The sequence below is a fragment of the Myotis yumanensis genome, unplaced genomic scaffold (genome assembly GCF_028538775.1).
Source record: "Myotis yumanensis isolate MYYU_CA2020_CCGP unplaced genomic scaffold, mMyoYum1.0.hap1 SCAF_1, whole genome shotgun sequence".
NCBI classification, from domain to species: Eukaryota; Metazoa; Chordata; class Mammalia; order Chiroptera; family Vespertilionidae; genus Myotis; species Myotis yumanensis.
Genome location: NW_027223752.1, coordinates 145,794,211 through 145,822,014, shown reverse-complemented (window position 1 = coordinate 145,822,014; position 27,804 = coordinate 145,794,211). Strand labels below are relative to the sequence as shown.

The following is a 27,804-nucleotide window of genomic DNA, read 5'->3' as shown; positions in this document are numbered from 1 at the left end:
GCAAACAAATGTTGGTTTTTATTTGAACATTTAAAAGTTCAGTAGGCACTTTTATTCACTATTGCTGAAATCTAACAAGCTCCCATTGGAACTTATTTGAGGGTCAAAAGGTTGGAACTAGAATGTTCAAGACATTTTGAAAGAGTCATGCACTCCATCCATCACCATAGGTAGCTCCCAAATCACAGCTCCTCCACAATCCTACTCCTGGGTACTTCTTTTAATGCTGGATTGATTAAGCCCTTATTTTCCTTCCACTTTTTCACTTAATACCTCATGTATATACATCCATGAAGGACTTAACTGCAATGGAAAGTTCAGGGTAGTTTTGTAGGAATTTTTGGGCTTACAGTCCATTAGCCTCCTAAGAGTCATGCCCTCGCATCCCAGGCAGAGCCTACAGAAGTCAGTGGCTGGAAATGGCTGCCCTCTGTCATTCTGTGAAATTCCTCAGTCAGAGCAGGAGTCAGGGATGAGTTCATTCCAGATAAATATAATTGAGAAGTTGTGACCTACTTGGTGCCAGCAGCAAATGTAGCCCAGTTTAGTATTAAATAAAACAAGTCAGTCACAGGAAGTTTGAAAATTGAGGGTATAAGTGAAGGAGTGGCAAGGGAAAGGGACTCTTGCAGAGCGTCAGGGTTGCCCTGGTTTGAACTTCAGGGCCACACTGTTGATGCAAAACCTCTGACCAGCAGGCCCAGGTCCATCAGGAAACACATGGCCGAGGTGAGCTTCACACTGCAAAGGAGATAAGCCTCTGTCATTTCTCCACCGAGAAAGAGATCTTTAGGTAAAAGTAGTCAGATGAACCCCACGGGGCCACCCAGTGCTCAACATCTGTGTGGGGGGAAGTCCATTGAATCTGATTAAGAAATGAAAGTAGGCAGAGCACAGAAGTGGTAAATTGCTCTCAGTTTTATCAAAGAGAATATGAGCAAGTTATTGAACTTAGGCCTCGATTTACTCATCCATAAAATAGGAATCATTGTACCTATTTAAGAGAGCTGCCGAAACCGGTTTGGCTCAGTAGATAGAGCGTCAGCCTGTGGACTGAGAGGTCCCAGGTTCGATTCCGGTCAAGGGCACGTACCTGGGTTGCGGGCACATCCCCGGTGGGGGATATGCAAGAGGCAGCTGATCGATGTTTCTCTCTCAACGATGTTTCTAACTCTCTCTATCTCTCTCCCTTCATCTCTGTGAAAAATCAATAAAATATATTTAAAAAAAAAAAAAAAAAAAAAAGAGAGCTGTTGACGATTAATTGATAAAATGCATATAAAGCATTAACACAATTCCTGGGTAAATACTCAATAATGTGGTTGTGGCCAGTGTATTATTTTTTTTATTAAGGATAAAACTATGCTCTACTTATCTGCTTGCCTCTGGAGTTTTACACCACCAGAACATTTGAGCACACAAGCATATCAAAATGAATCTGCTGTCTGGAATGAAGCGCGCTCTCCTACCAAGCTCACAGTGGGAATAGTGCGCTGATGTCACCTGCCGTGTCACTCTGTCCATGACACACGGCCAAGTGGGGAAGAAGGTGGGGAGATGCCACCCACACTAGGCCTTTGCTGCCTGTCCTTGTTATAAAGCAGCGGTTATCAACCTATGGGTCGCGACCCCTTTGGAGGTCGAACAACCCTTTCACAGGGGTCGCCTAAGACCATCGGAAAACACATATATAATTATATGTTTTTTTTGTGATTAATCACTATGCTTTAATTATGTTCAATTTGTAACAATGAAATTGGAGGTCACCACAACATGAGGAACTGTATTAAAGGGTCGCGGCATTAGGAAGGTTGAGAACCACTGTCCTAAAGAATGTTAGGGCCAACTCTTTCTTTCTGATCCTGACTCTGCTCTCAGCTCTGGCAGGCTAGACCCAGGACAGGCCCCTCAGGGGGTGGGAGGAAGGCTCTTTCTCTTCTCTGCATGGCCCAGAATGAGGGGAGGGAGGGATCAGAAGGTGCAGGAGTAGAAACCCCATGTGCTTCAGCACCAACTAGACTTGCCAAGGACAAGGGAGCTCTGTGTGGCACTTGGGACAGCATCAGGGAAAACCCGACAGACAACGCAAAGAAACTCACCTGCTTGCAGACAACCTCTGTGCGAGCTGCTCCCAGTGAGGTGTCCACACGCCTCAGGATTCCTGTGTTGCTTTCATCAGAGCCAGACGTACCGTGGGCCTCAGAAAACGAAGGCCACCCAGTGCCGGAGCAGTACTTTTTCTCAGAACTAAGGAAGACATTCCCAACGCTACCGTTATTAACACACAAAGAGCATTTTAGGCTCCGACTCATTTTTCTACTGAGCGGATCTGATCCCCTCCCTCCTCTGCCAGATCCCATGGCGGGTGATGTGACAATCAATTCCACAGGGATTTTGCCCACTGCACCTTCACCATTAAAAACATTGTCCCTTCACAGTGTTTCTTTGGTGTTAAAGGTTTCTCAATGTCCAACAAGGAGCTTTGTGGATTGTGTTGCATATTAAGAAACAGATTAAATCCATGTGTTGTAAAGGTAAAAAAGGGGGAAATCGAAGTGAAATAGCAGTGGTTGAAGGAGGGCACATTGAGCTTGGCCTGTCAGAGAAGCGTGAGGTCTGATGAAGCAGCCACTTTCAGCACCAGAAACTTTGGGTTATCTCAACACAGAGGCCTGGCCACCTGCGAGGACCCACGAGCGGACCCTGCCACTGCTTAGCTGTGTGGAACTGGGCAGGCTGCTTCCCCTTTCAGCCTTCGTGTCCTCATCTGCAAAAGGGGGTTAATATCTACCTTATGGAGGTGTTTTGAGGATTTAAAGAGCTACTTTGTGGAGCATATGGAATGTGCTTATGAAAGAACGTTCACTATGACTATTCTTATTAATAAATAAGCCTGGTCATTCTGAGTCAGTCACTGCAGAGAAGCTGATCCTTGGGGGAGTCCCACAAGGACCAGTGGTGCTGAAGGCTGGGGAGGCAAGAGGACCCGGAAAGAGGAGGCAACAAATAATCTGCCCACCTAAGACCTGCCTCCTCTCTAAGTGCTTTAAAAGATAAGCTCCCTTAAATAGTGCCAGGAAAATAGATATTTAAATTTTAAATGGCAGTGAGATGGCTCTAAGGAAAAATGAGAAGAAATGAATCATAAATATTGCAAAAAAAAAAAGCTGAGCAAAATGAAAAGAAAAATCTGGCAAATCAAATCTTTAGACCAGGGGTGGGCAACCCCTGGCACACATGCCAAACATGGCACGCCAGTAACTTTTGCTGGCACACGAAACCCTCTCTTATAATCTTCCATTTACAATTTTTTTTCTTAATATCAACTTTTTTATTTTTCAGATAAATTCAGTGTAGGTGCATCTTAGATAAATAAATAATTTTACATAACAAGTTAAGTTAAAGACCATAGACATGGATTGACAAGAGAGGGGAAGAGCAATTTCAATAGTGTCGAAAATGAACTATTGAGGATTTGGAATGACATTCCAGAAAATTTTTTGTTTAAAAAATTTTGCAACAGCATTACTCTCCATGTTTTCATCCACATACGCTTGTGAATCTTTGTTCTCAGTGATGAATTTTGTTAAGTCTCGTAATAGGAGTAGCCTGACGGATGAAAGTAGTAGCTCGTGCATATCGCTGAAGGTCACGAAATATAAACCTGATGTAAAATCTCTGTCATCAGTGATGCAGCAGCAAAAGTCCCACTGATAATATCAAACGGAGTCATAAAGTTTTCTGTCGGACTATCAGTATACATGTATACATTAAAAAATAAATGTATTTTTCATCATCATATACTGTGTTTTTGTCGCTCAAATGAATTTTATTATTTCTTCAAGCTTCTTCACATACGAATACCTTAAGAGATATCAAGTAGGCGTAACATGTTCTCAAAAAATTAGGGTTGGCACGCAGAAGAATTTTGAGTCAGAGATTTTGCTGGTTTTGGCACGCACTCACAAAAAGGTTGCCCACCCCTGTTCTAGACTATGAACAGGGAAGGAAGCTCAGTTTAGGTCAGTGGTTCTCAACCTTCTGGCCCTTTAAATACAGTTCCTCATGTTGTGACCCAACCATAAAATTATTTTCGTTGCTACTTCATAACTGTAATGTTGCTACTGTTATTAATCATAATGTAAATATCTGATATGCAGGATGGTCTTAGGCGACCCCTGTTAAAAGATCATTTGACCACCAAATGACCCACAGGTTGAGAACCGCTGGTTTAGAGCATGATTCCCAGCAGAAATATCCTACCTAATAAAGAGGGAATATGCTAATTGACTTCCATGCTGTCACAAAGATGGTGGTGCCCACAGCCAATAAGGAGGGAATATGCTAATTGATTGCCCTGCCCTCAAAGATGGCGGCTCCCACAGCCACAAGATGGCCAGCAGGGGAGAGCAGTTGGGGGTAACCAGGCCGCAGGGGAGGGGAGTTGGGGGTGACCGGGCCGGCAGGGGAGGGCAGTTGGGGGTGACCGGGCTGGCAGGGGAGCAGTTAGGCATCAATCAGGCTGTCAGGGGAGCGGTTAGGGAGTGATCAGGCTGGCAGGCAGAAGTGGTTAGGGGCAATCAGGCAGGCAGGTGAGCGGTTGGGAGCCAGTAGTCTCGGACTGTGAGAGGAATGTGTCCGACTGCCAGCAGTCGGACATTCCCTGAGGGGTCCTAGATTGGAGAGGGTGCAGGCTGGGCTGAGGGATACCCGCCCCCCCCGCAGTGCACGAATTTTGTGCACTGGGCCTCTAGTCTAATATAATGCAGTGATTTTCCAACATTCTGGTCTCAGGAACCTTTAATACTAAAAAATTATTGAGGATTGCTGAGAGCTTTTGTTTACATGAGTTATATGTATCAATATTTGACAAATTATAAAAACTGAGAATTTTAAAAATATACGTGCATTATTTTAAAAAACAACAAATTCATTACATAATATAAATAACATTTTTATGATGGTTATATTTTCCATAATGAAACAAACATTTAGTGAGAAGAGTTGCATTGCTTTACAATTCTGCAAATCTTTTTTAAAAATATATATTTTATTGATTTTTTACAGAGAGAAAGGGAGAAGGATAGAGAGTTAGAAACATCAATGAGAAACATCGATCAGCTGCCTCCTGCACGTCCCCTACTGGGGATGTGCCCGCAGCCAAGGTACATGCCCTTGACTGGAATCGAACATGGGACCCTTCAGTCCGCAGGCCGACGCTCTATCCACTGAGCCAAACCAGTTAGGGCTACAAATCTCTTTAATGTCTAGCTTACCTAAAGGCAACTGAACCTTTATATGGGCTTCTTCATTCAACCTGCTGCAGTGTTGTTCTGAGTGAAGTGTAGAAAGAAGGTGTGGCCTTGCAAATATGTAGTTAGTAAAGAGAGGACCTCTGAGGTCCCCTAAAAAGGTCCCAGGAATTCCTAGGGCCCTCAGACAGGCTTTGAGAACCATAGGTCTGACTTTGAGGAATTAAGGGCTTTGTCTTCTGAAAGACTTGGGTGCAAATCCAGACTCTGCCTGTTACATCTATGTGATCTTGTCAAGTTATTTAATTTTTTAAAGCCTTAGCATCCTAATCAATAGATTAGTGATGGCATCATTACCTCCCAGGGTTACTGAGAGGACTAGCTGAGATATTTTCTGTATAGCATAGTGTCAGACATATGTACATAAGTCAGTAGCTAGTATTTTTTTTTTAATATCATCATTATTATCCATGACATTTGAACAGGTGGGGGTCCAATTAAAAGTGTCTGCATATTCAGGTTGGGTCCTTTACAATCCTTTTGTAAGGGTTCAAAAATATTCATCCATGCCACTCTGGCCCAGGGAAAAACAACTCAAGTACCTTTTAAACATATCCTTTCAACTCTCAACATTATATATAAACTAGTGATTATTAAAGGAATTTCAGTGGAGAATTATGAATACAATAAATTTTTTTAATGAATGAATCTAAAACTCATTTAAAATATTTTATGGGAAACAATAAACCTTTATTGATGCAATTAACAGAATCTGGAGATTTTTCCAAGTAATAAGAGAGGGTCATCGTATATAATTTAAGAGTAAGAACCTAAATATTAAGGCCAATTAGAATTCTAATATACATATTGAAATAATTAGCAGATTATAAGGCCCACCCTTGAAAAACTAAAACCACTCTGGATCATTTCTTCTCATACACTCTTTCATTTATTATTCATTTCTGAAAATTCTATAGCCTCCAAACCAATAGCACAGGCATCTGGTGATAACTGACAACCCTAGTAGTATCTTAGAAAAATTTCAGTTAACTTGAAAGAATTAAAATTTTTGAAAAGGGGGTTTTAAACAATGTTAGTTACTGGTAACATGTAGGACATCAGACGTTACATAAAAAGGGAACTTGCCAGTGTTGCTAAATGGTTAGAGCGTCAGTCTGTGAACTGAAGGGCCATAGGCTCACTTTCCAGTCAAGGGCATATACCTGGGTTGCGGGTTTGCTTCCTACTCTGGTCAGGGTGTGGTGCATGCAGGAGGCAACCAATCGATGTGTCTCTCTCACACTGATGCTTCTCTCCCTCCCTCCCCTCTCCCTTCTACTCTCTCTGAAAAGCAATGGAAAAAATATCCTCACGTAAGGATTTAAAAAAAGGGAACTAGTATCAGGCTCTGTTTTCCTCTAAGATTTATGACCATGAAATATGACCACAGTAGATTTTAGTAAACACTTCCAAAATTGGTGTCCGGAGGGAAGGAGAAGGAAGGTGAACGGAGGGAGTAGGGAGGGGGCAAAGTCACCAAGTGGCAGTGTGGAGTCCCCAGGGGAGTGGTAACATCCTGGGAGTGTTCCTGACCCTGGGAAACCCTGATTGTAAAGGTCTCTGATTTGGAGAGTCAGCAGGTCTCCCAGAATCTGCACCATATTGGTTCCATGTGAAGGCAAGTCTGCAGGCAGCAACGAACCCATCCACCAAGAGGCAGGGGTCCCACATCCACTCGACTCTTTACTATTTAGCTGTGGTTGACCGTCTTTTCACCTTCTTTTGACTCTGTACAAGCATTTGAAGGAATGTGTATTTTTCTCTACCCCTACTCCCTATTATTAAGGCTGGTAACTGGGGACAGAGAGAGGGGAAAATGAGAGGCAAAACAAGAATAATTCCCAAGACTAGCTTCTTAAATGGGAAGCATGTTCAAGAATATAGTCTTCAAAAAAAATAGTCTTCATTTATAGATTCTCACTAATCAGAATACATTCTCAAGAATGCCTCATTATCAGATACACTCATGTATACAGCCCAAAAAAGGATCTATCTCTATCACTGCTGACACTGCGGCTAGTATTGAGTGCTTGGCATGTGTGAGGCAATGCTCTGATGCTCTTACATGTCTTAACTCATAACTCAGTTAATCCTCCCAACAACCTTATACATTCAGTACTGCTACCATACTCATTTTACAGGTGAGGAAGTTGAGGCACAGAGAGGTTAAGAAGCTTGCCCACGATCATAGGGTAATGGAGCCAGGATGTCCATCTTGGCAGCCTTATCCACTCTGCTACACTATAAACACATGTATCTTTAAAAAGAGTATATTCTGGAACCTAAATGATTCTTATGAATCTATTCTTATTTCTCTTAGTCTTGGCCGCAGCAGGAAAATGGAACAGAAACGAACTCAAAAGTCCTTAAAAAAATAAAAACTTTTCAACTAAAATTAAGTGATTGAAAAGAAACAAATATAGTTGGTGAACTGGCAGTTCAGTAAACTGGCCACCTGGTAAACACGCTTTTGGAGAATTGGCTGGCTTGTTAGTCCTGGCTGCTTCACTACCTTAGTGACCTGGGGCTGGTCATTCAACTTCCTTAACTTAGACTACCACTGTGAGAATACAGTGGCCTGGCCACATGTGGCCTTATCAGTTAATTAAAATAAAATAAAATGTTCTGGTTTTCAGTGGCATTAGCCACATTCAAGTGCTCAATAGCTATATGGGATTAGTGGCTACCATATTGGATGGAACAGATATAGAACATTTGCATCAGATAGTTCTACTGGACAGAGCTTTCTGCTCTGGTCTCTTGGATCCTCCCTGATCCAACATTCTGTGAGTCCAATGCCTGAACTATGTGGTGAGTGGATGGCAGGCACTGTGTAGAAAGAAGGTCTCAACTTTACTACTGCCCAAACTAGATCACCAATGAAGAAGAGGGGGGAGGAGGGGGGGGAGGAGAATGTTCTTACAAGGATGGCTTCTAATCTTTTGTCTTCACCCTGGCCAGTCTGGCTCAGTGGCTAGAGTGTCAGCCCATGGACTGAAGGATCTTGGGTTGGATTCCAGTCCAGGGCACACACCTCGGTTGCAGGTTCCATCCCCGGCCCTTGGGGCATGTGTGGGAAGCAACCAGTCAATGTAGCTCTATCACATTGTTTTTTTTCCTGTCTTTCCCCCTCCCTGCTACTCACTCTAAAAATCAACAAAAAAAATATCCTCAAGTGAGGATTAACAACAAAATAATAATACTAATAACCTTTTGTCTTCACAGTCCAAAGACAGAAACAGAACATCTGTCTTTTCCATACAGTAACAAAGCAGTCCTTGATACTTTTACAACATGGTTCTTTGGCTTAAAGCAGGTTGGCCCTCTCAAGGTCCTACTCCTCCTCTTTAATGGGACTAAAGGTCATGGCATAATTAATGTCTCAGAATACGCACATTTTACTGTGTCAAAATTAACCTTTGTCTCTTAGTTGTCCCAGGCCATCCCAGGCTGACTGCCATCTTAGACATCTCCTCACGGGCTACTGACAGAAGAGATGAAACCAGGCAAAGGCCTGCCTTCCATGAGCATGAAGGAAAATCAATCTTAATTGTTCCTCATTCTTGAAGGCGGGTCTGGCTTTCCCAATTCAGCTCACATTAGCAGGAAAACCCAGTCTGCTCGAAGCCAAAGGACAGAATGAAGCACTGCCTAATGGAAGACTCACAGAACTGGCTTGATTTATATTTTATTCTAAACCAATTTAGGGTTGATGCAAAAAGAAAACAACATCTTTGAAGTTCTGAAAAACAAGACTTCAAAGATGTTTTCCTTTCTTCTCCATTGAGTCTTCTTTTTTTAGACTGTTTCCTGCATGTCTAAACAAAAAAGTCTTTGTTGAGAGATTTCAGATCCTGATTGACTTAAAAGAGGCTTTGAAATCAAGGGACAATTAAATTTACTTTCAGCTACATAGGGGAGAGATGGTATTCACTACTGTCAAGCATTGTGGGGAATCTGTCCTCATAAAATTCTACATTTCCTAAATTGAATTATAAACCCATTTTCCCTGGGAGAGATATAGTTTTAATCACATGGCCAAGCAAATGCTATTATGGTTTAGATTTCTTTAAATACTTTCCCAGGAAAAACCACTAATAGCTTTCTCTGAAGGTGCCCACCAAGACTTATTTATCTTGCTATTTCTCGAGGATACAGAAAGAAAGAATATAGGCGAAGAAGTCTTGTTTACGGCTCTAAATGCTAGAAGTAATTAAGACAAGCAAGTATCTTATACAAATAGCTCTCCTTATAGCAACCATGCCAGATGAGAAGGGACAATTAAAAACAACACGAGTGCGTTTTTATCCAAGGCCTCAAACGAGGCAGAGCTTAGAAGTCTGTTATCCTTCAGAATCGCCAGGTCTTTGATCTCACCTGAAGAGCGGGCTGTCACAGCACACACAGTGATACATTCCCGGTGCCTTGTTATTCAGGTAGCTCCCACTGAAAGGCTGAAAGGCAATCCGATACATCATGTTAGGTTTCTCATAACACTAACAGGAGATAATACAATAGATTTAAATCCAAGATGAAGTCCTCAAATAAAGGACTTTTTGTACTAATTTGACAAAGTGCAAATACCCCCAGAGAGAAGATTACCACACACCCAATGAAGCAGCCTGTGGGCTTCTTTACAACCCAGACTTTAATTGTGCCAAATATTCAAATTATTGACATTCATCATGCCCTGTATTTACATAGCACCTTTCCTCCGGGAACATCAAAGTCCATGAAAAGGGGAGAGAACAGTCCTCTGGATTGTGTAAGACTTCAGTCTCCATTTGAAGAGTCAATACAACAGGAATCTAGCTTTCTGTCGAAAACGCTTTGAAATCTCCAATTAAAGACAGAATATAATTACATAAAAAGTATTACTCAGTGAGATCAGGATCGTGCCTTTAATATGCTTCACATAGTGTTCAGGACACTGCATACTTAATAAATGTTAAATAACGAGTTAAGTTCTCCCAGTGCCTAAGTGACGACTTAGATGGAATTACTATGCTCGCTGCAGCTTCAGAATTTGCAGGTTTTCAAAGATTAAGAGCAGGGGTCCTCAAACTTTTTAAATAGGGGGCCAGTTCACTGCCCCTCAGACCGTTGGAGGGCCGAACTATAGTTTAAAAAAAAACTATGAACAAATTCCTATGCACACTGTACATATCTTATTTTGAAGTAAAAAAACAAAACGGGAACAAATACAATATTTGTATTTGCATGTGGCCTGCAGGCCGTAGTTTGAGGACCCCTGATTAAGAGGAACACAGAGACTTGAAGCAATGAGTGAGCTGAGTCAATGTTTTATTAAATGTTATTTTACAAACTGAATCTCATTGGTTTAAAAAAAAAAAGACAATTTTTGTCCAATTCTTTTTGTCAAAGAACATTAAAGAAAAAGTAACCCTTTCACTAGCCAACTATGAACCACTGTCTCATTTTATGGGATGGAAGAGAAGCGAAGTACAGAATGGCTCACTGAGCCACAGAACTGACTCAGGAAATATGTTGGATTCTTCTGGCCACTCTCGATTTCTCAACTAAACAAGTTCACAGGTTAAACATTCAAATTCCCTGGAGTGGTATTAACAGCACATTTCCAGGGAACTAAATAATGGACGATTTCAAATTAACCTACTGAGCCTACCATCTGGCCACACTTGGATGTTTTCCCTCTTTAAAGACCCTAAACATAGCTGAAGAAATCTGAACAGTAGTGAGCTGGTGGCTCTATGGCCCATCCCCTTGAACACTTGCTCCCAACATCCGTATGAATGAGCATCTATCATGAGGAGGAACTTTCACATACCTCCCACCGGGGCTGATGAGAAACACAAGCCCAAGGGCTCCCAATCCTAAAGCTGATCCAGAAAAAACCTACTCATAGGATCCAGACAACCTGATAACATTAAAAATATAATTTTATCATTGCATTATTACAGGGGCCAGCTGGACAGAGAAAGTAACAAAGAACTGGTATTATAGTTTTGTTTTTTTAAAATGAAATAAAAAGGAAGCCCCAGCTGACATATTAGTTGAAATGACATCTCTGAGCTACCTCCCTGCCTGATTTCCTGATGTCTCCCTCTCCCTTCCCCAATTTCATACGAACCATAGCTCTTATTTAGGGCTAAACTCAGTTTCCATCTCAATTGTTCATACTCGTGTTCATACTTGGAAACCTAATATGTGCCCCGTGGGAACTTAAACGGGGCGTGCACACCGGATGTGCACATGAAGAAGGGGTTGGAGCAGGGAAAGAACACACCAGAGGCAAAAAATAATCAAACAGCCACTAATACAGGCCTGTATTTAGCTGTGGCAGGAGCAGTGGCAATAAAAAGAAGAGGATAAATTCAAGAATTATTTCAAAGAGAGAACTGAACGACTGTATGGGGAAGGGGACAGGGTCAGAGATGGCCTGACTCTCAAGATACCCCTGGGGTTCTCAAGGTCTGTGCTATGGACGGAATGTTTGTAGAAGCCTAATCCCCAATGTGATGGTATTTGGAGGTGGGACTTTTGGAAGGTGACTAGGTCATGAGGGTGGAGCCCTCATGAATGGGACGGTGCCGTTTTAAGAAGAGACATAAGAGAGAAACTGCTCTCTTTCTCCATCATGTGAGGACACAGCAAGAAGGCGGCCATCTGTAAACCAGGAGGAAAGCTTTCTCCAATCATTGACTTGCCGGCTCCTCGATCTTGGACTTTCTAGCCTCCGAAACAGTGAGAAATAAATGTTTGTTGTCTACGCCCTCCAGTCTATAGTATTCTGCTACAGCAGCTCAAACTGACTAAGACAGACTATCTGGACCAATGGGAGTTCTCCCTTCTTTGATCTTGTCAATACAACATACCTTTTGGAAACAGATAACACCCTGAAAAGCGATGATTTGCAGATAATTTAATACAGAACTATTCACAAACTATTTCCACAAGGCGAATGGCAATCAACAAGGGAGGGTAAGCACCCCTGGGCCAATGACCATAAGAACACACTACCACTCCTAGGCCTGTTGGACAAAGGCAGGGGCAGTTAGCAGAACCTGTGACACAGCAGCTGTAGGCGAGGGCTGCCTGTGCAGCTGCAATCTGGACAGAGAAAGTGGCAGGTAATACACCTTTTAAAAAATTGAAATAAAAAGGAAGCCCCAGCTAACATATTAGATGAAATGACATCTCTGAGCTACCTCCCTGCCTGATTTCCTGATGTCTCCCTCTCCCTTCCCCAATTTCATACAGCCCTAACTCTTACTTAGGGCTAAACTCAGCTTCCATCTCGATTGTTCATACTAGAGGAACATAGTTCCAGGGAAGACTGTGGTTCCCGACCTCTCTATTCTGCCACCTGATCTCCTGGCATCTCCCATTGGTCAAACTCAATCAGTAGCCAGAGGGCAAGGGAGATGGTTACTCTTCTCAGGGCTCAGAGCAGGTAAAGCAAGTGGAGAGCAGATCTGGGGGGCAGACAGAGGCCTGCATAAAGCCTACCTTCTATTGATATCTGACTTTTAGTTATTGCTCAACCACGCTGTAAACTCCTTCACCATACCTAGTAGAGTGCTGGCACACTACTGCTGCCCAATAAAAACACGTGGAACTCACTGTTAATTTTGAGTCACCAAATAGAAAGCTTAGATGTTTTACTTCTCTTTCCTTAGGCCCATGAAGCCAACAAAAGCTTAAATTCTAAAAAGTTAAATGTGACAATGGATCAAGTGAAAAGGATTTATAACATTAGTTAAAAATAATGGATGAGGCTCATTTTGTAAAATGGCCAAATGCACAGAATATAATGTACCATCTGTCTGAGAATCCCACAGATTTATTCTCCTCAACATCTGGCAGCTCATCTCCAAGCTCTGTATACTTACCAAACTCCGCCTGAGAGCAGGGCTGGCTTAGACTATTCTGGGAATATACACTACTATACAGAGCACCACGTATGGCTCCATTAAGCCATCTGCAATAATGGTGAATATAGTCTCTTTCCCAGTAAAGGATTTATTATAATGCTGCCCACAGGAAGTTTTCAAAAATACCAGTCTTTCATGAAAATCTATTGGCCTGTCTTATGACTGCAGCATAGGAGAAGTTGAGGGTGAGACCATAATTATAAGGCCACATGCAATTGGAGAGCTACTTGAACTTTTGCAGGGACTGCTAAGGTAAACATATAAATACTCTACAACTTTGCAAAACCACTGTGCTGTGGTCCTCTATGGGGTCTGCTTCACAAATGAAAGCATCTAATAACAAGTTCAATAATTATATTCCAGTGCCCATATTTGGGTCTCAGACAGACCACTTGTTAAGAAATGCAGGGCTGTAAAAATGATACTGTCATGAGGAACCACTGAGGACTGTTCTCTCAGGAAATGAATAAAGGTGAGATTGTTGAATACAGTGTAAATAATGTTTCCACCTCTTAGTCTTCAGTCATTTAACACTACGGTGTCGGGTGAATTTCCCGCCAAAATATAAGATGGCGCGGGCAATTATTTAGGTTTCCCGCGCAAAATCAGGGATTTTTATGATACCTATTACCCCAATGGGTATGAAACGGTTCGCATACGCAGGTAGGTATCTTTGTGAACGGCAAACAAACAAATATTTGGTAATACGCAGTTACAATCGGCCCGAGTTTACACGTTTCCCGCACTCCACCGCAAATCTATATGAACCGAGTTAAGACGGCTCCCTCGGAGTACGCGCAATTCACGCGAGCCGACTTAACTCGTTTCCCGCACTCCAAGTGTTTTAACATTCAGAAAATTTATTTTTTATTGCCAGACACCATGTTATGTGCTAGGAATACATCAATGATGGACAATGCTATGAAGGAAAAGGGCTGTTTAAAGCAAACCCAGCTTGGGGCTGAGAAAAGGCTTCATTAAGGAAATGAAATATGGGCTGAGAGCTGAATTATAGGTCTGAATGAATTGGCGGGGGGGGGGGGGGGGGGGGCGGGCGGCAGTGATGAGAAAGGAGAACACGGGTACAAGGGCCCTAGAGGAGAAGTGAGCCCAGGGCGTTTGAGAGGTGAAAGGACAGTGTGGTTAAAATGCACAGATCGAGAGGTAAAAAGGCAGGATTTGAGGATGGGGATGGGAGGTAGGGGCCAGATCCCTTAGGTCCTTGTTATCTATTTAGACACTTTTCTCTTTGCCTTCAAAGCAGTGGGAGCCACGGAAGGATTTTGAGCAGGGGAGCGATGTGAACAGATTTGCCTTTTGAAAAGATCTTTGGCAGCCCTGTGGGGAATGGCTAGATGAGCAGCAAGAATGGCTGTGAGTAGAACAGTTGGAGGCTACCACAGTCTGACCAGCGAGAGAGGGTGAGAACCTGGGCCAGCATGGCAGCAAGAGCAGTGGACAGCAGGAGAGTGAGTGGGAGGTAATTTGGGAGGCAGAAGAGATGGAGGGTGGAGAGTGACATGGCCCAGGGAAGGTGTCTGGTTTCTACAGCTGGGTGGACAGCAATGGCCTGAGAACAACGAAGGGCCCGGATCTGTCGAGTAGATGATGATGAGTTAGGTTTTGTGATTAGGTCTATCCCAATCCTGATCCCCAGGCCTGCAAGCAGAAAACTGTCCGTCCGTTTAGCTTACCGGTTCAGTTCCTTTTTCTCTGGTGACATAGAACTGCTCGGGAGTCAGCTTCTTTCGCCACTCACTCTTGGTGAGAGATGGCTCACGCTTTGTAAGAGACCCTGTATTGTTAAATAAGATTTATTTTTTATTAAAACAAAAGGGCATAATAACCTTTTCTTCCTCAGCCTGTCTCCTAAAGGGCGCTATCCCCCAGCAGAATAAATCCGTCCCTTCCCCTCTCCCACTCCTTCATTCTTCAGGGACCAGAAAGCTCTGGTACAAAATGCTTTAATTGAGTCATTAGTTTAATAAGAAATGAGTAATAAGTAGAGAGCCCGTTTTCTAGTCCCCCTAGAGCACAGAAGTTAAAGAGGCAGCTGAAATATGAAATAATGCCAAATAAATTCTCCTCAGGTACCTAAGGGTAGAAATTGATCCTTCTTCCATTACTTATGTTCAAAGGAGAAGTTTCTGTCAGGATACATCTGGGAGTAGTTGAGTGATTGGAGAGAAAAGAACGTTGAGCTAGTGGATTATTAAACTCCTTTCCCTTGCGGGTTTATAAAGATATCTCTGACTTTGTTTGGCAAGGGAGGTCTTTATTAAAAAACCTTTTTGTGAGGAAAAAAGACTGCTATAGCATATACTCCTGAAAGGGAAACTGAGACCCACCATAATCTATTCTAATGCTTCATGGTTTTTGTTCACATTTTGTTCCTTTTACTCTCTCTGGCTTCTATCTTACTACTTCTATCCCTATGGAAATACAGCTCATTAACACGTGATTTTTCAGGAACCCAGCTCTTGGGAAGCAAAGCAAAATGTATTTATGTGACAATAATTACTGGTCAGTGGCTTTTAGAGTTATCAGGCAGGATGCCAAGTAATAAATGCAGAAGGAATGATAAAAATGTTTAAGTCACCATTTTTGCAATCACTAAAATAATCACTGATTCAAGTAAGAATCATCAGGGGATTCCAAACTCCCTAGGTAAAAGACTGTTGAAGAATGGAATAGTCAAACATTTTCAAAATATGATTAATTAATATTTACAAGGAAGAAAATATTCCTTGACAATGGAAAAATGAAGAAGTCATCACCTTAACCAAGTAAGCAAAGTTAGCATCAGCAACAGTAGGGCAAGCTGACATAATGTGCCTTGCGTGTGATGCACTAGGGACACATCAACCACCCGCGCCCCCACGCCTCCCCCAGCAACTCCCTCTCCCCCTGAACTGCACTGAATCTGTTCTCAGACGGCTCACTGAGGACTTTTAAGTAAAAGAAGTGTCCCTAGGAACACTTCATCCCTATCTCCTTTACTTCTCGATAACACTGACACTTGATATTCTTTCTTTTGGGGTATATTCTATTCCTTTGGCTTCCATGACACCACATTCTCTGGGGCATCCGATTACTCCATTTCAGTATCTTTACTCAACTCCCCTTCCTCTAGCCATTCCTAGTATCTTGATGTGCTTCAGAGGAATCTATCCGTCCTAGGCTTTCTTCTATCATCCCTCCACACCTGCCTCCTGGGTGGTTTCATCTATCTGGTAGCTTCAAGACCCACCTACATCATGAGACTCCCAAATATATTTTTCTCCCCATCCTCAGGCTCTCTGCTGAGCTCCAGATCCATATACAGGGGAGGTCAAAAGTAGGCTTACAGTTGTAGGTGACATTTTTTTGTTAATAAAGTTATTCTAATAATCATAATCTGCATGTCTTTTTCTATTTGAACAACTGTAGACCTACTTTTGCCAACCCTGTATAATCAACACTTGGAGATCTCTACTAGGATGTCCCATCTCAAACAACATGCACAAAAGGCCTTTATGTATCTCCCCCCCAACCCAAATCTGCTCCCCTTCTCACATGTTCTAGCTCATCCACCCCATGATTTAAACCAGAAAGCCAGGCCTGATCCATGATTCTTCCCTTTTGCTTGCACCAAGCCCTGTTGGTCCTACTTCCTAAATAACTCTAGATCTGTTCATTCTCACTTTTCTGCTGTCACCTTGCATTAGGCCACCTTCTTCTCTAGCACAGATTATTACAAAAGTCTCATTTATATGCCCTTGCCTATCCTAACCACTTCCTTTTTCTCACTGCCTCAAACTGTTCAATGCAACATAATATACTCAAGTTAAATTCCAAACTCCTTAATGTGACTTCAAGGCCCTGTGTGATTTGGCCCTAGTTACCACCTTCAACTCCTCCCTTCCACTATGCTCCAGTTCTTCTGAACTGCAGTCCTCTGAGTCCCCAGAACTTGTCATGGTTTGCCCAGCTTTTTACTTGTTGTTAAGATGGAATGAAAACTTCCAAGATCCTTACATTCTGATCCAGAAACTGGAGACCTTCAATCTCTGGTCTCAGTTTAGATGTTAATTCTCCAGGAGACCCTCCCTGAACACCGCCACTCCTTCCCCAAGTCTAGACTGCAAGATCCTCCTCTGTGTTCTTCCTTTATAGACTATTTAACACCATGATGGGAAGCTAATTTGTCTGTGTGTCTATAAAGTCTACCGAGTCTATAAAGCAGTAAGATAGAAGCCAGACTAGAAGCTGAACATCTGAAAGAATTGTCTTTGTTCAATGTGTCCCTAGTATATACTGTAGTGCTTTGGCATTTAATATTCATTTCTTCATTCATTCAGTCAACAAATATTTATAGAAGACCTACTGTATACCAGATACTATTCTAAATGTTAGGGATTTAGGGGTAAAGAAAACAGATAAGAATCACTGCCATTAGGGAGTAGAGGTAAAATTAACTAACTAAGTAAAGGACATAGACCTTTAGGTGATTTTTCGAAAATCACAAAGGCAAGCAGAGAGTGAGGATGTGTGTATACGTTTATTTATGTGTGTATATATATGTGCACATGTACACACACACACACACACACACACACACACAATTTCCAGTATAGTAGTCAGAGAAGGCCTTATTAAGAAGATGACTTAAAGGAAATGAACAAACATGCCATGGGAATATGGACAAGAAGAGCACTATAGGCAAGAGGAAAAACAGGTGGGGTAGGCCTGGCATGCCTTATGAACAGCAAGGAGACCAGAGGCACTGGAGTGGAGTGAGCAAGGGAAGGTTAGTGGAAGTGAGAACAGAAAGGCAATGAAACCAGATCAGTTAGGGCCTTGAAGGCTACTGTAAAGACATTGGCTTTTATTCTCAGTAAGTTTGGAAGTCACTGGAAGGTTAGCAGAGGCCAACATTTAAAAAGGATTAGTGGCTGACATATGTTAAAAAAAAATGAAGCAGGGCAAAGGCTGAAGCTGGGACATCAGTATGAAGGTAACGAATAATCTGGCTGAGATGGAAGAGACTGGGATCAGGGTGGGAGCAGTAATGCTTAGAGTGGTCAGACACTAGAAGCATTCTGGTGGCAGAGCCGGAAGATGTGCTGATGGATCAGACAGGGAGTATGAGAAAAAGAAAAGGGTCACAGGTCACTACTCCAAGGCTTTGGTCATGCACTGGACAAAGGGGAAGACTATAGAAGAAGCAGGTGTGGAAGGTTGGTGTTAGATTTAAGTTTAACAATGTCAATTAGATATTCAAATGGAGAGGTCAGGTAGGCAGTTGGATATACATGGATTTAGAGTTCAGGGAGAGGCTCAAGGTAGAGATGTACATTTGGGACTCCTCAGCATTAAGATGTATTTAAAGCCCCAAGTCCATGAGTATAGACAGAATAGAAAGGCCCAAGGGCGAGAGACCAAGATGGTGGCATAGGTAAACACCGGAGACTGCTGCCGCAAACAACCACTTCAAAAATACAACTAAAAGACGGAACGGACATCACCCAGAACCACAGGAAGGCTGGCTGAGGAGAGACTCTTCAACTAGAAGGAAAGACAACAGCATACCGAGGCTCAGAGGAGGCGCAGTGTGGAAAATATAAAGGTGCGGAGGTGCGGGTGCAAAGTGGGCTGGTGGCTGAGGGCGAGGTTGTTGTTTTCAATCAGGAGGGAGTCTCAGACTCTGAGCTCCAGATCCAGGCGAGTCTCTAGGGACTCAGACTCAAACGGGAGAAGTGGGATTGTCTGGCATCAGTCGGAACGTGAGGGCAGCTTTCTCTCTGAGGTTTGCAGTGGTTGCTGGGGTTCTGAGAAGCAGAGCCTCTGGGAACGGGACTGAGAGCAGCCATAACTGCTCCCTCCGACCGCCCTGTTGATCCCCTGCAACCCGCCCCGCCCGAGCCCTGCTCAGAGCCATTTGCCGGATCGCCTCAGGCAAAGGCTAGATTAGCACCTCTCCAGAGGACAGAAGTTTTCCCGCGGCAGATACAGCTGATTCTCACAGCCAGTCAGCCTGGTGGTCAAATCCCTCTAGTATTAACTACAACAATCAAGGCTTAACTAGAACAACACTGCGCACAAAGACCACAAGGGGGTGCACCAAGAAAGCATAAAAAATGCGGAGACAAGAAAACATGACAGAAATGGAGGATATAGAGCTAAAAAAAGCAATTTTGAGGGCTTGCAATAATGTGCTAGAAGCTGCCAATAAACTTGATGAGAGCCTCACGAAAACTAATGAGACCCTTGATGCTATGATAAAGAACCAACTAGAAATTAAGCATACACTGACTAAAATAAAGAAAATTATACAGACACCCAATAGCAGAACAGAGGAGTGGAAGAATCAAGTCAAAGATTTGAAATGCGAAGAAGCAAAAAACACCCAACCGGAAAAGCAAAATGAAAAAAGAATCCGAAAATACGAAGATAGTGTAAGGAGCCTCTGAGACAGCTTCAAGCGCACCAATATCAGAATTATAGGGGTGCCAGAAGATGAGAGAAAGCAAGATATTGAAAACCTATTTGAAGACATAATGGCAGAAAACTTCCCCCACCTGGTGAAAGAAATGGACTTACAGGTCCAAGAAGCACAGAGAACCCCAAACAAAAGGAATCCAAAGAGGACCACACCAAGACACATCATAATTAAAATGCCAAGAGCAAAAGACAAAGAGAGAATCTTAAAAGCAGCAAGAGAAAGAGACTCAATTACCTACAAGGGAATACCCATACGACTGTCAGCTGTTTTCTCAACAGAAACTTTGCAGGCCAGAAGGGAATGGCAAGAAATATTCAAAGTGATGAATAGCAAGAACCTACAACCAAGATTACTTTATCCAGCAAAGCTATCATTCAGAAGTGAAGGTCAGATAAAGAGCTTCACAGATAAGGAAAAGCTAAAGGAGTTCATCACCACTAAACCAGTATTATACGAAATGCTGAAAGGTATCCTTTAAGAAGAGGAAGAAGAAAAAGGTAAAGATACAAAGTGTGAACAACAAACATGCATCTATCAACAAATGAATCTAAGAATCAAGTTAATAAATAATCTGATGTACAGAATGAACTGGTGATTATAATGAATCAGGGACATAGAAAGGGAATGGACTGACTATTCTTGCGGGGGAAAGGGGAATGGGAGATTCGGGAAGAGACTGGACAAAAATCGTGCACCTATGGATGAGGACAGTGGGTGGGGAGTGAGGGCGGAGGGTGGGGCGGGAACTGGGAGGAGGGGAGTTATGGGGGGAAAAAAAAAGAGGAACAAATATAATCTAAACAATAAAAATTTAATAAAAAAAATTTTAAAAAGGCCCAAGGGCTTAAAACTCAGAGGCACTCCAAACTTGCAGGCTGAGGATATGGGGAGGAATGGACAGAGATGGAACGGAACTGAAAGAATGTGGTGTCCTGGGCACTAAGTATTTTAAGAAAAATGGCATAATCTACTGTTTTGAAAGATCAAGAAAGAGATGAACGATAACTGACCACTGAGTTTAGCAATGTGGAGATCACTGGAAAAGAGGAGTGTAGATGAAATCTGATTGGAATAGATTGAATAAAAGAAAAGAGAGAGGGAAAGGAAGATGGTGTCTGGAGGAAGCTGGAAAGGAAAGATAGGTCAAAAGCATATTTTAATATGAGAAAATCACAGTAGTCTAGTATGTTGATGGGACTAAGTGGAGGATAAACTGATGATTTAGGAAAGAAAGGGGATAATTGTGGAGTTATTTTTTACCTTGAGTACACCAAATATGGAAAACAATTAAATTGAGAAAAATTTACTCACTACATAAGCTTTAGATAACTATTTAAGATGATAATATGGGAGTTTTATAAAGCACTGCAAGCTTAAATACCAACAGAATGGTTGAAACATTTTTAAATCATTTTAGACTAGGTTATCAGGTAGAGTTGTTTTGTTCCTATTTTAAGAGCAACTAGGATGAGAACTAGTTTTAATGGACGTGAATTATTTGCTTCAGCACAAGGGAAGTAAAAGGCATTCCATTTTAGACTACTTAAAAGACTGGTAGATGTATGGGTATAACTACATTTTACAAGCCTTCAACCAAGGGCAAGATGCTAAGAGATGACCAGTGCGAATGTGTCAGAGTGATCTAAGCTGGGACCTGTCACACAAAGGCCACCCCAAAAGGTGAAAAATTGTAAAGAGTTAAAACAGGCTTTGCTAGTGAGAATGAACTGTCCTCGATTTCTCCTTCTAGAGCATAAACTCTGGTCTAGAGAGGAATTTATGAAATCTGAACCATGGCTATCACTGACATCTACCAAGGAAAAGAGCAACAGAGCACCCTGATGAAAGCTCTCCTTACCCTTCAAATACCTGTCCTGCCATGCCACTCCACGTGTATTCTTGGCTCTGGCAAAGATCTTGCATTATTTCTATGGATAGCTAAGTAGAGGATCAACTTTTGGTATTGAGGTTGGGATTTACAGTCTGTAAAGCTGCCATTATCTTCCTATTTCCTTTTGGGGAGGGAGTGGAATGGGGTAGGAGGGAAAAACCTATTGTCTCCAGGAAGTATTGCCTTAGTGTCTTTCAGCCTGCAGTTCAATATAACAGTTAATAGTGGAAAGTGAGAATTCATGAAGGGCCAGGTTCAGTGGGATTCCCATGCTTCAGCTTTGAACCTAAGGCATGAATCCTGTTTGAGCTCCCAGCTCCCTCTCCCCTAGCTCCATATTTTACTTCACCTGTTACAGAGTGCCTACCTGCTTTCAGACACTCACCTTCTTCCTCTGCCCTAATGGTTTTTAGTTTAAAATGTATATTTAAATTCTTAAACAAAATAATTACTCCTTCATTTAATACAATAAGAAACCACATTTTTCATGGCTCTCCTAATCCTTATCTATATGTACCTTTTACGCTATTATTGTGTGGGAAGGTTTCATTGATGGGTATCAATGTTCAGACTAGTTGATGAGGCACAAACTCACGCACCAATTACACAACATTTTGTTGCCAATCTGCCAGTGTGGATGACTGTTTCAAGGGGAAATAGACTCTGCCTTGATAGCCAAATGGTCAATTGAGTGCTCTCAGAGCAGGATATATGTGGTCTGCATCACTTGCAGCGGTTTAAGCCGGGTGTTGGTTTAAGCCGGGTGTTATGAACTGAATGGTGTATCCCCCCACCCCAAACACACTTCATATGTCCCAATCCTCAGTATCTCAGAATGTAATTGTATTTGGAGATAGGACTTTTAAAGAGATGATTATGTTAAAATGAGGCCATTAGGATGGGCCCTAAACCAGTGGTCAGCAAACTGCAGCTCACGAGCCACATTCGGCTCTTTGGCCCCTTGAATGTGGCTCTTCCACAAAATACCGACTTCTGCGCATGGGCCACGAAGTTTCAAGAAGTGTCAATTGCACTGTACGTGCACACCCACACGTGGTATTTTGTGGAAGAGCCACACTCAAAGAGCCAAAGAGCCACATGTGGCTCTCGAGCCGCAGTTTGCCGACCACTGGCTCTAAACCAACATGACTGCTCTCCCTGTATGAAGAGGAAGAGACACTAGGGATGAGAAAGCGCACACACACACACACACACACAAAACCCTCTGCAAAGGAAGGAGACAGGCCTCAGGGGAAACCAACCCTGCTCCACACTTTGATCTTGGACTTGCAGCCTCTAGAACTGTTAGGAAATACATTTCTGTTGTTTCAGCCACTCAGACTATGGTATTTTGTTATGGCAGCCTGAGCAGAGTAATCACTATGCTTTAGGAAATGACTAAAGTTTGAAAAAAAACTGCATTATGAGTAAAATCTGTGCTATTTTACCAAGCAGCAATTTAGGTGCATGGACATACAGCACACAGCAAGGTCTCACTTGGGAATAAGTTAAGTCTTGTGGCCACCAGTGAAGAGAGAAGCGCAGGTGTTTTCTGTCCTCGGTCCACATCACTTGCACCTCGTGTGGTTCCTTTAGGACCCACATGTCTTTCCAATTCCCTTGTTATTTTCACTGCCAAAAAGTTAGGGCTGTTGCTGCTATTGGATTCGATGGCTACATAGCTCTGCCTTGACCTATGCTTTGGTAAATTCAAATTCCCTTGGGTTCCTTTCTCTCTCTGTGCTGTGTGATTTGCACAGGCTAGATTTCTTGTTGGCCATATGTTCCATAAGGGGGACCTTGACTTTCTCATCTTTAAGCAAACACACTCTTGCTCTTATGGTTACCCACTGGTTACCTCCTTCTGGTTTTGCTAACCTTTCTGGCCACAGGTGCTACACTGCCAATTGTCACACATAAGCCAGCCTCATTTCAATAACTACTTGTTAAACTAAAAGAACTTATTAGGAACTGGGGTAAAAACCAGTTTAATCTGTAGACTTAATCTTCTCTCCCACCACAGTGACTAGACCAGTGGTTCTCAACCTGTGGGTTGCGACCCCTTTGGCCGTTGAATGACCCTTTCACAGGGGTCGCCTAAGACCATCCTGCATATCAGATATTTACATTACGATTCATAACAGCAACATTACAGTTATGAAGTAGCAATGAAAATAATTTTATGGTTGGGTCACAACATGAGGAACTGTATTTAAAGGGCCAGAAGGTTGAGAACCACTGGACTAGACCATGTCAAACTTTGGCTCAGGTGGTTTCCTAGCAGAGGACCTCTAGGAAGAACGCTTTCCTGAAACAACAGATTGTTTTCTCCAAATACTTCTAACTTTCCTCTTCTGTTTGCTCTTTCTCAATCTGGATGACAAAATCACAGGGGCCTTGCCTTTTGTTTATCAGACGTCCTCTGGAGAACAGTCCTCTGTCACTTTCAATGTCTTCTCATTTCTCTTTCCCTCCAGCCATCTTCAAGTCCACAACATAGGTTAAATGTGGAGTATACTTTTATCTTCCCATTTTGTCTTTCCCATTTACTAATTAAGCATAACTAACATTTACTGTGTGCTTATTAAGTGCCAATTATTGTGATAAAGCATTTTAAATTATTTTTGCCCATTTGTTCTGTGCAAAAACCCCATTATTGTCATTATCCATATTTTATAGAAGAACAGGTTTAAGCTTTACCAAGTTCAAGATGTGCCAAAGACACAGCCAGTAAGGAATACTGTCCACACTGAAGCCCTTTATTACCTGTTAATCGTTTTTAATGGGTGCTTCATAGTTTGTTGAACTTTCATGGTTTATGTAAGCATTCCTTAACTGGTGGACATTTAGGTTATAGCCAGTTTCTGGTTCTTAAAACATCTTTGCACATATAGCTTCGTCCTCTAGAATATCTTCCTTAGAATAAATGCCTAGGAGGGGGTGTCTGATAAGTTTCACAGTTCTAGTTACCTACTGGTGTCTGGCCAAATTTTAATGTTGCTGAAGAACTTCAGATCCAAAGGCAATTTATTGGGCTGTTTCCGACAGCACCAAGTACAGTCATAAAGGACACGTTTCTGCTGAAACCATCAGCCCGCAGAGGGAAGTAAGGAGAGCTCTAGCCTACAATTATGACGTTTCCATCACCGGTGGTTCTCAGCAAACCAGTGGTTGGCCCACAGTAGGCAGGCAACAAATATCGTCAGATTGGCTAATTATAGGCACCAGTGGGGTTCTGAAGGCCATAACCGGAAGTCATGTTGGATCAGCTACTACTCCATAACACTCCATTGTGAAAACTTCCAGGAATAAAGAGTTCCAAGTGACGGGGGACATTTTCAGCGGCGTTAGGTATCTCTCAATGTCTTCAATGGACACAATAAGTGGATTCAGAGATGGCCGGGAAGGCAACCCTCCGGGGCCACTAAAAGACTGGAAACAGATCTGAAATACAGGGGACTCCGTACTAAAGAGTGAAATGCAAAGACGCCCCGATGAGACAGCGGCGCCAGAGGCATTCTGCAAAAAACATACACACATTCCCCGGGTCCGCCTCAGCCCCTGACCAACCATGCCTCTCAGTTTAGGGGGGACGGGTTATTGGCCGCTGTTTCCCTGGGTCCTGAAACGTACCCAGAAACAGAGCAGGGCAGGGAGCCCCTTCCCAGGACCCGGGGTCTGAAGTGCCCGCTCCCAGACGCGCGCCCAGCCCGGGACGCGGGGCCGGTGTCAGACCCAGGCGCGCCGCAGGGGAGCGCGCAGTCCCCACCGCGGCTCCGGCCGCAGCCACGACGAGCGTCAGGGGCTCCTGGGCCCGAGATGTGGCGCAAAAGAAAGGAACGTGTGTGCGCGTCCTGGGCGAGGATCTATAGTATAGATTCTATACCTTTCCGCCAGTTCTCAGGGCCTCCCCGGCCGCCCCTCCACTTTACAGCCAGTGTCCTCGCCGGCTCCAGAGCCAGCACCCAGGCCGCGGCCAGTGAAACGGAGAGCCCGAAAGACGGGGGGCGGCGCGGGGCCCGCGAGGCCCGCGTCCTACCTGCGTCCCCGTGTCCCGCCCTGGCGCCGAGGACAAGGCTACCAGGTCGGCCTCCCGCAGCCAGAGGAGGCGCCTCTCGGAAGAGCAGCCGCAGCCTGCGGAGGAGGAGCGCCATGACGCCGCGGCCGCAGTCCCCGCCCCGCGCGCCGCCTCGCCCTGCGTCCCCGCATCCCGCCCCGCGCTCCACCTTCCCGCGTCCCGCCTCTTACCCGCTCCGGCTGCTGCCCCTACCCACCTTCCCTTGGCTCTCCCTGCCCCCCCCCCCGCACCCCCACCCTCTTGCCCTCCCGACTGCCCCCTCCCCTTCTCCCAGCCTCTCCTTCGGGCCCCTGCCGCCGCCTGCTCCCCCCTGGCCCTGCCCCAACCACCCGTGCCCACTCCGCTCTTCCCCAACCCAACTGGTCTGTGTGCGTTTTCTAGAATTCTTGATAAAGGAAACTATAGATTGGTGTGCTTTATTTTTTTGAGTTGAATATAAGTGAAATCATAGGAAATGTACTTGATTTTGTCTCCCTTCTTTCACTCAGCATAAATATTTCAACACATTCATGTTTTTAGAGTGTAAGTTACTCATCCCTTGTTAGTGCTAAGTAATACTCCGTTTATGAATATCCCATGAATATACCAATACCACAATGTCTTTATCTAGTCACATGTTGGTAGGCATGTACAATGTTTCCAATTTTTCCTCATTGGAAATAAAGCTGCTAGGAACGTTCCTGTACACATCTATGTACAGATACGTGCTTTTCTCGGGTAAATACCCGGGAATGGAATGGCTAGGTCATAGGTAAGTGTAACTTTTTAAGAAATTACAAAAATGTTTTCCAAAGTGGTCGTTTCCTTTTACATTTCCACCAGCAGGTGTGAGAGTTCCAGTTCCTCTGCATCCTGTCAACACTCGAATAGCCTGACTTTTTCATTGTAGCCTTTCTGATAGTGTGTAGTGGTATCTCATTGTGGTTTTGTTTTGCATTCTCTAATGATGTGAACACCTTTTTCATATGCTTATCTACAGTGGATATCTTTTCTTTGGCAAAGCATCTGTTCAAAACTTATGTCCATTTATTATTGGGCTGTTTCTTATTATTGAGTTCTTTCTATATTCGGGATACAAATCCTTTATCAAATATGTGCTTTACAAAGGTTTCCCCCAAACAGACTTCGGCTTAGTTTTTCAATCTCCTAATAGTGTCTTAGGAAGAGCAGAACTTTTTAATTTTGAAGCCCAGTGTATTTTTCCCCCTCCTTTATAGATCATGCTTTTTTGGTATCATATTTAAGAAATTGTTCTCTAACTCAACTTTTTTTCCTATATCTTATTCTAAGTTTTATAGGTTTTCTGTTTGTTTGTTTTAGTTTTGTATTTAGGTCTATGGTCCATTTTGAGTTAATTTTGTATATACCAAAATTTTTTATTTTTTTTCCTTGTTTTGTTTTTTTTGCATATGGATAGCCAATTGTTCCCAAACCATTTGTTGAAAAGACTACCCTTTCTCCACTTAACTGTCTTTGAATATTTATCAAACATCAGTTTTTCATCCATGTGTGGGTCTATTTCTGGTTGTTCTACTCCATTCTGTTTATCAGTTTGTCTATCTTTACATCAGTACCATAATGTTCTGATTGTCACACTTGGAATCAGCTAGTGTCAGTGCTGAATTTTTCTGTTATTTCCCAAGGTTGTTTTGGTTAAATTAGGTATTTTGTATTTCAACATAAATTTCAGATTCAGCTCAATTTCTACAATTTTTATTGGGATCGCATTGGCTCTTTCCATAAATTAAGGGAAGATTGATATCATAATAATATTGAATCTTCTGACCCATATATAAGATATGCCTCTCAATTTATTTAGGTCTTCTTTAATTTTTCTCAGCAGCATTTTACAGTTTTTGGTATATAGGCTTTACACATCTTTTGACAGATTTATCCTGAAGTATTTCATATTTTTGATACTATTGTATTGTGTTTTTTTATTTCTGGTTATTTCTATATGATTGTGTCTTGATTTTGTATTCTTCAGCTTTGCTAAACTCATTATTTCTAGTAATATTTTTATAGATTTTATCACATTTTCTACATAGACAACCATGTCGTCTGTGTTCAGTCTTTCACATTAAGTATGAAATTAGCTACAGATTTTCTGTAGATACTCTATC

At 42.8% G+C, this 27,804-nt stretch overlaps 1 protein-coding gene across 1 annotated transcript; it reads right to left on the bottom strand.

Annotated features, from left to right (window-relative positions):
- Positions 1-25,757, bottom strand: MSRB2 (methionine sulfoxide reductase B2). The gene is made up of 5 exons (XM_070408311.1): positions 25,643-25,757; positions 14,923-15,023; positions 9,690-9,766; positions 2,100-2,247; positions 1-741 (listed from the first exon to the last, which is right to left on the bottom strand). Exons 1-5 carry the CDS (start codon positions 25,755-25,757, stop codon positions 637-639), a joined length of 546 nt encoding a protein of 181 aa, XP_070264412.1. The 3' UTR covers positions 1-636.
- Positions 25,758-27,804: the final 2,047 nt, after the last annotated feature.

What these genes read in the sequence shown, in the direction of transcription:
- MSRB2 (XM_070408311.1), bottom strand. Translation starts at nt 25,757, where the DNA reads ATGGCGCTCCTCCTCCGCAGGCTGCGGCTGCTCTTCCGAGAGGCGCCT. An exon ending in GAGAAAAAGGAACTGAACCG is followed by an intron (nt 9,767 to 14,922) that starts GTAAGCTAAACG and finishes ATTGCCTTTCAG; the next exon opens with CCTTTCAGTGGGAGCTACCT. An exon ending in CAGAGGTTGTCTGCAAGCAG is followed by an intron (nt 742 to 2,099) that starts GTGAGTTTCTTT and finishes TCTCCTTTGCAG; the next exon opens with TGTGAAGCTCACCTCGGCCA.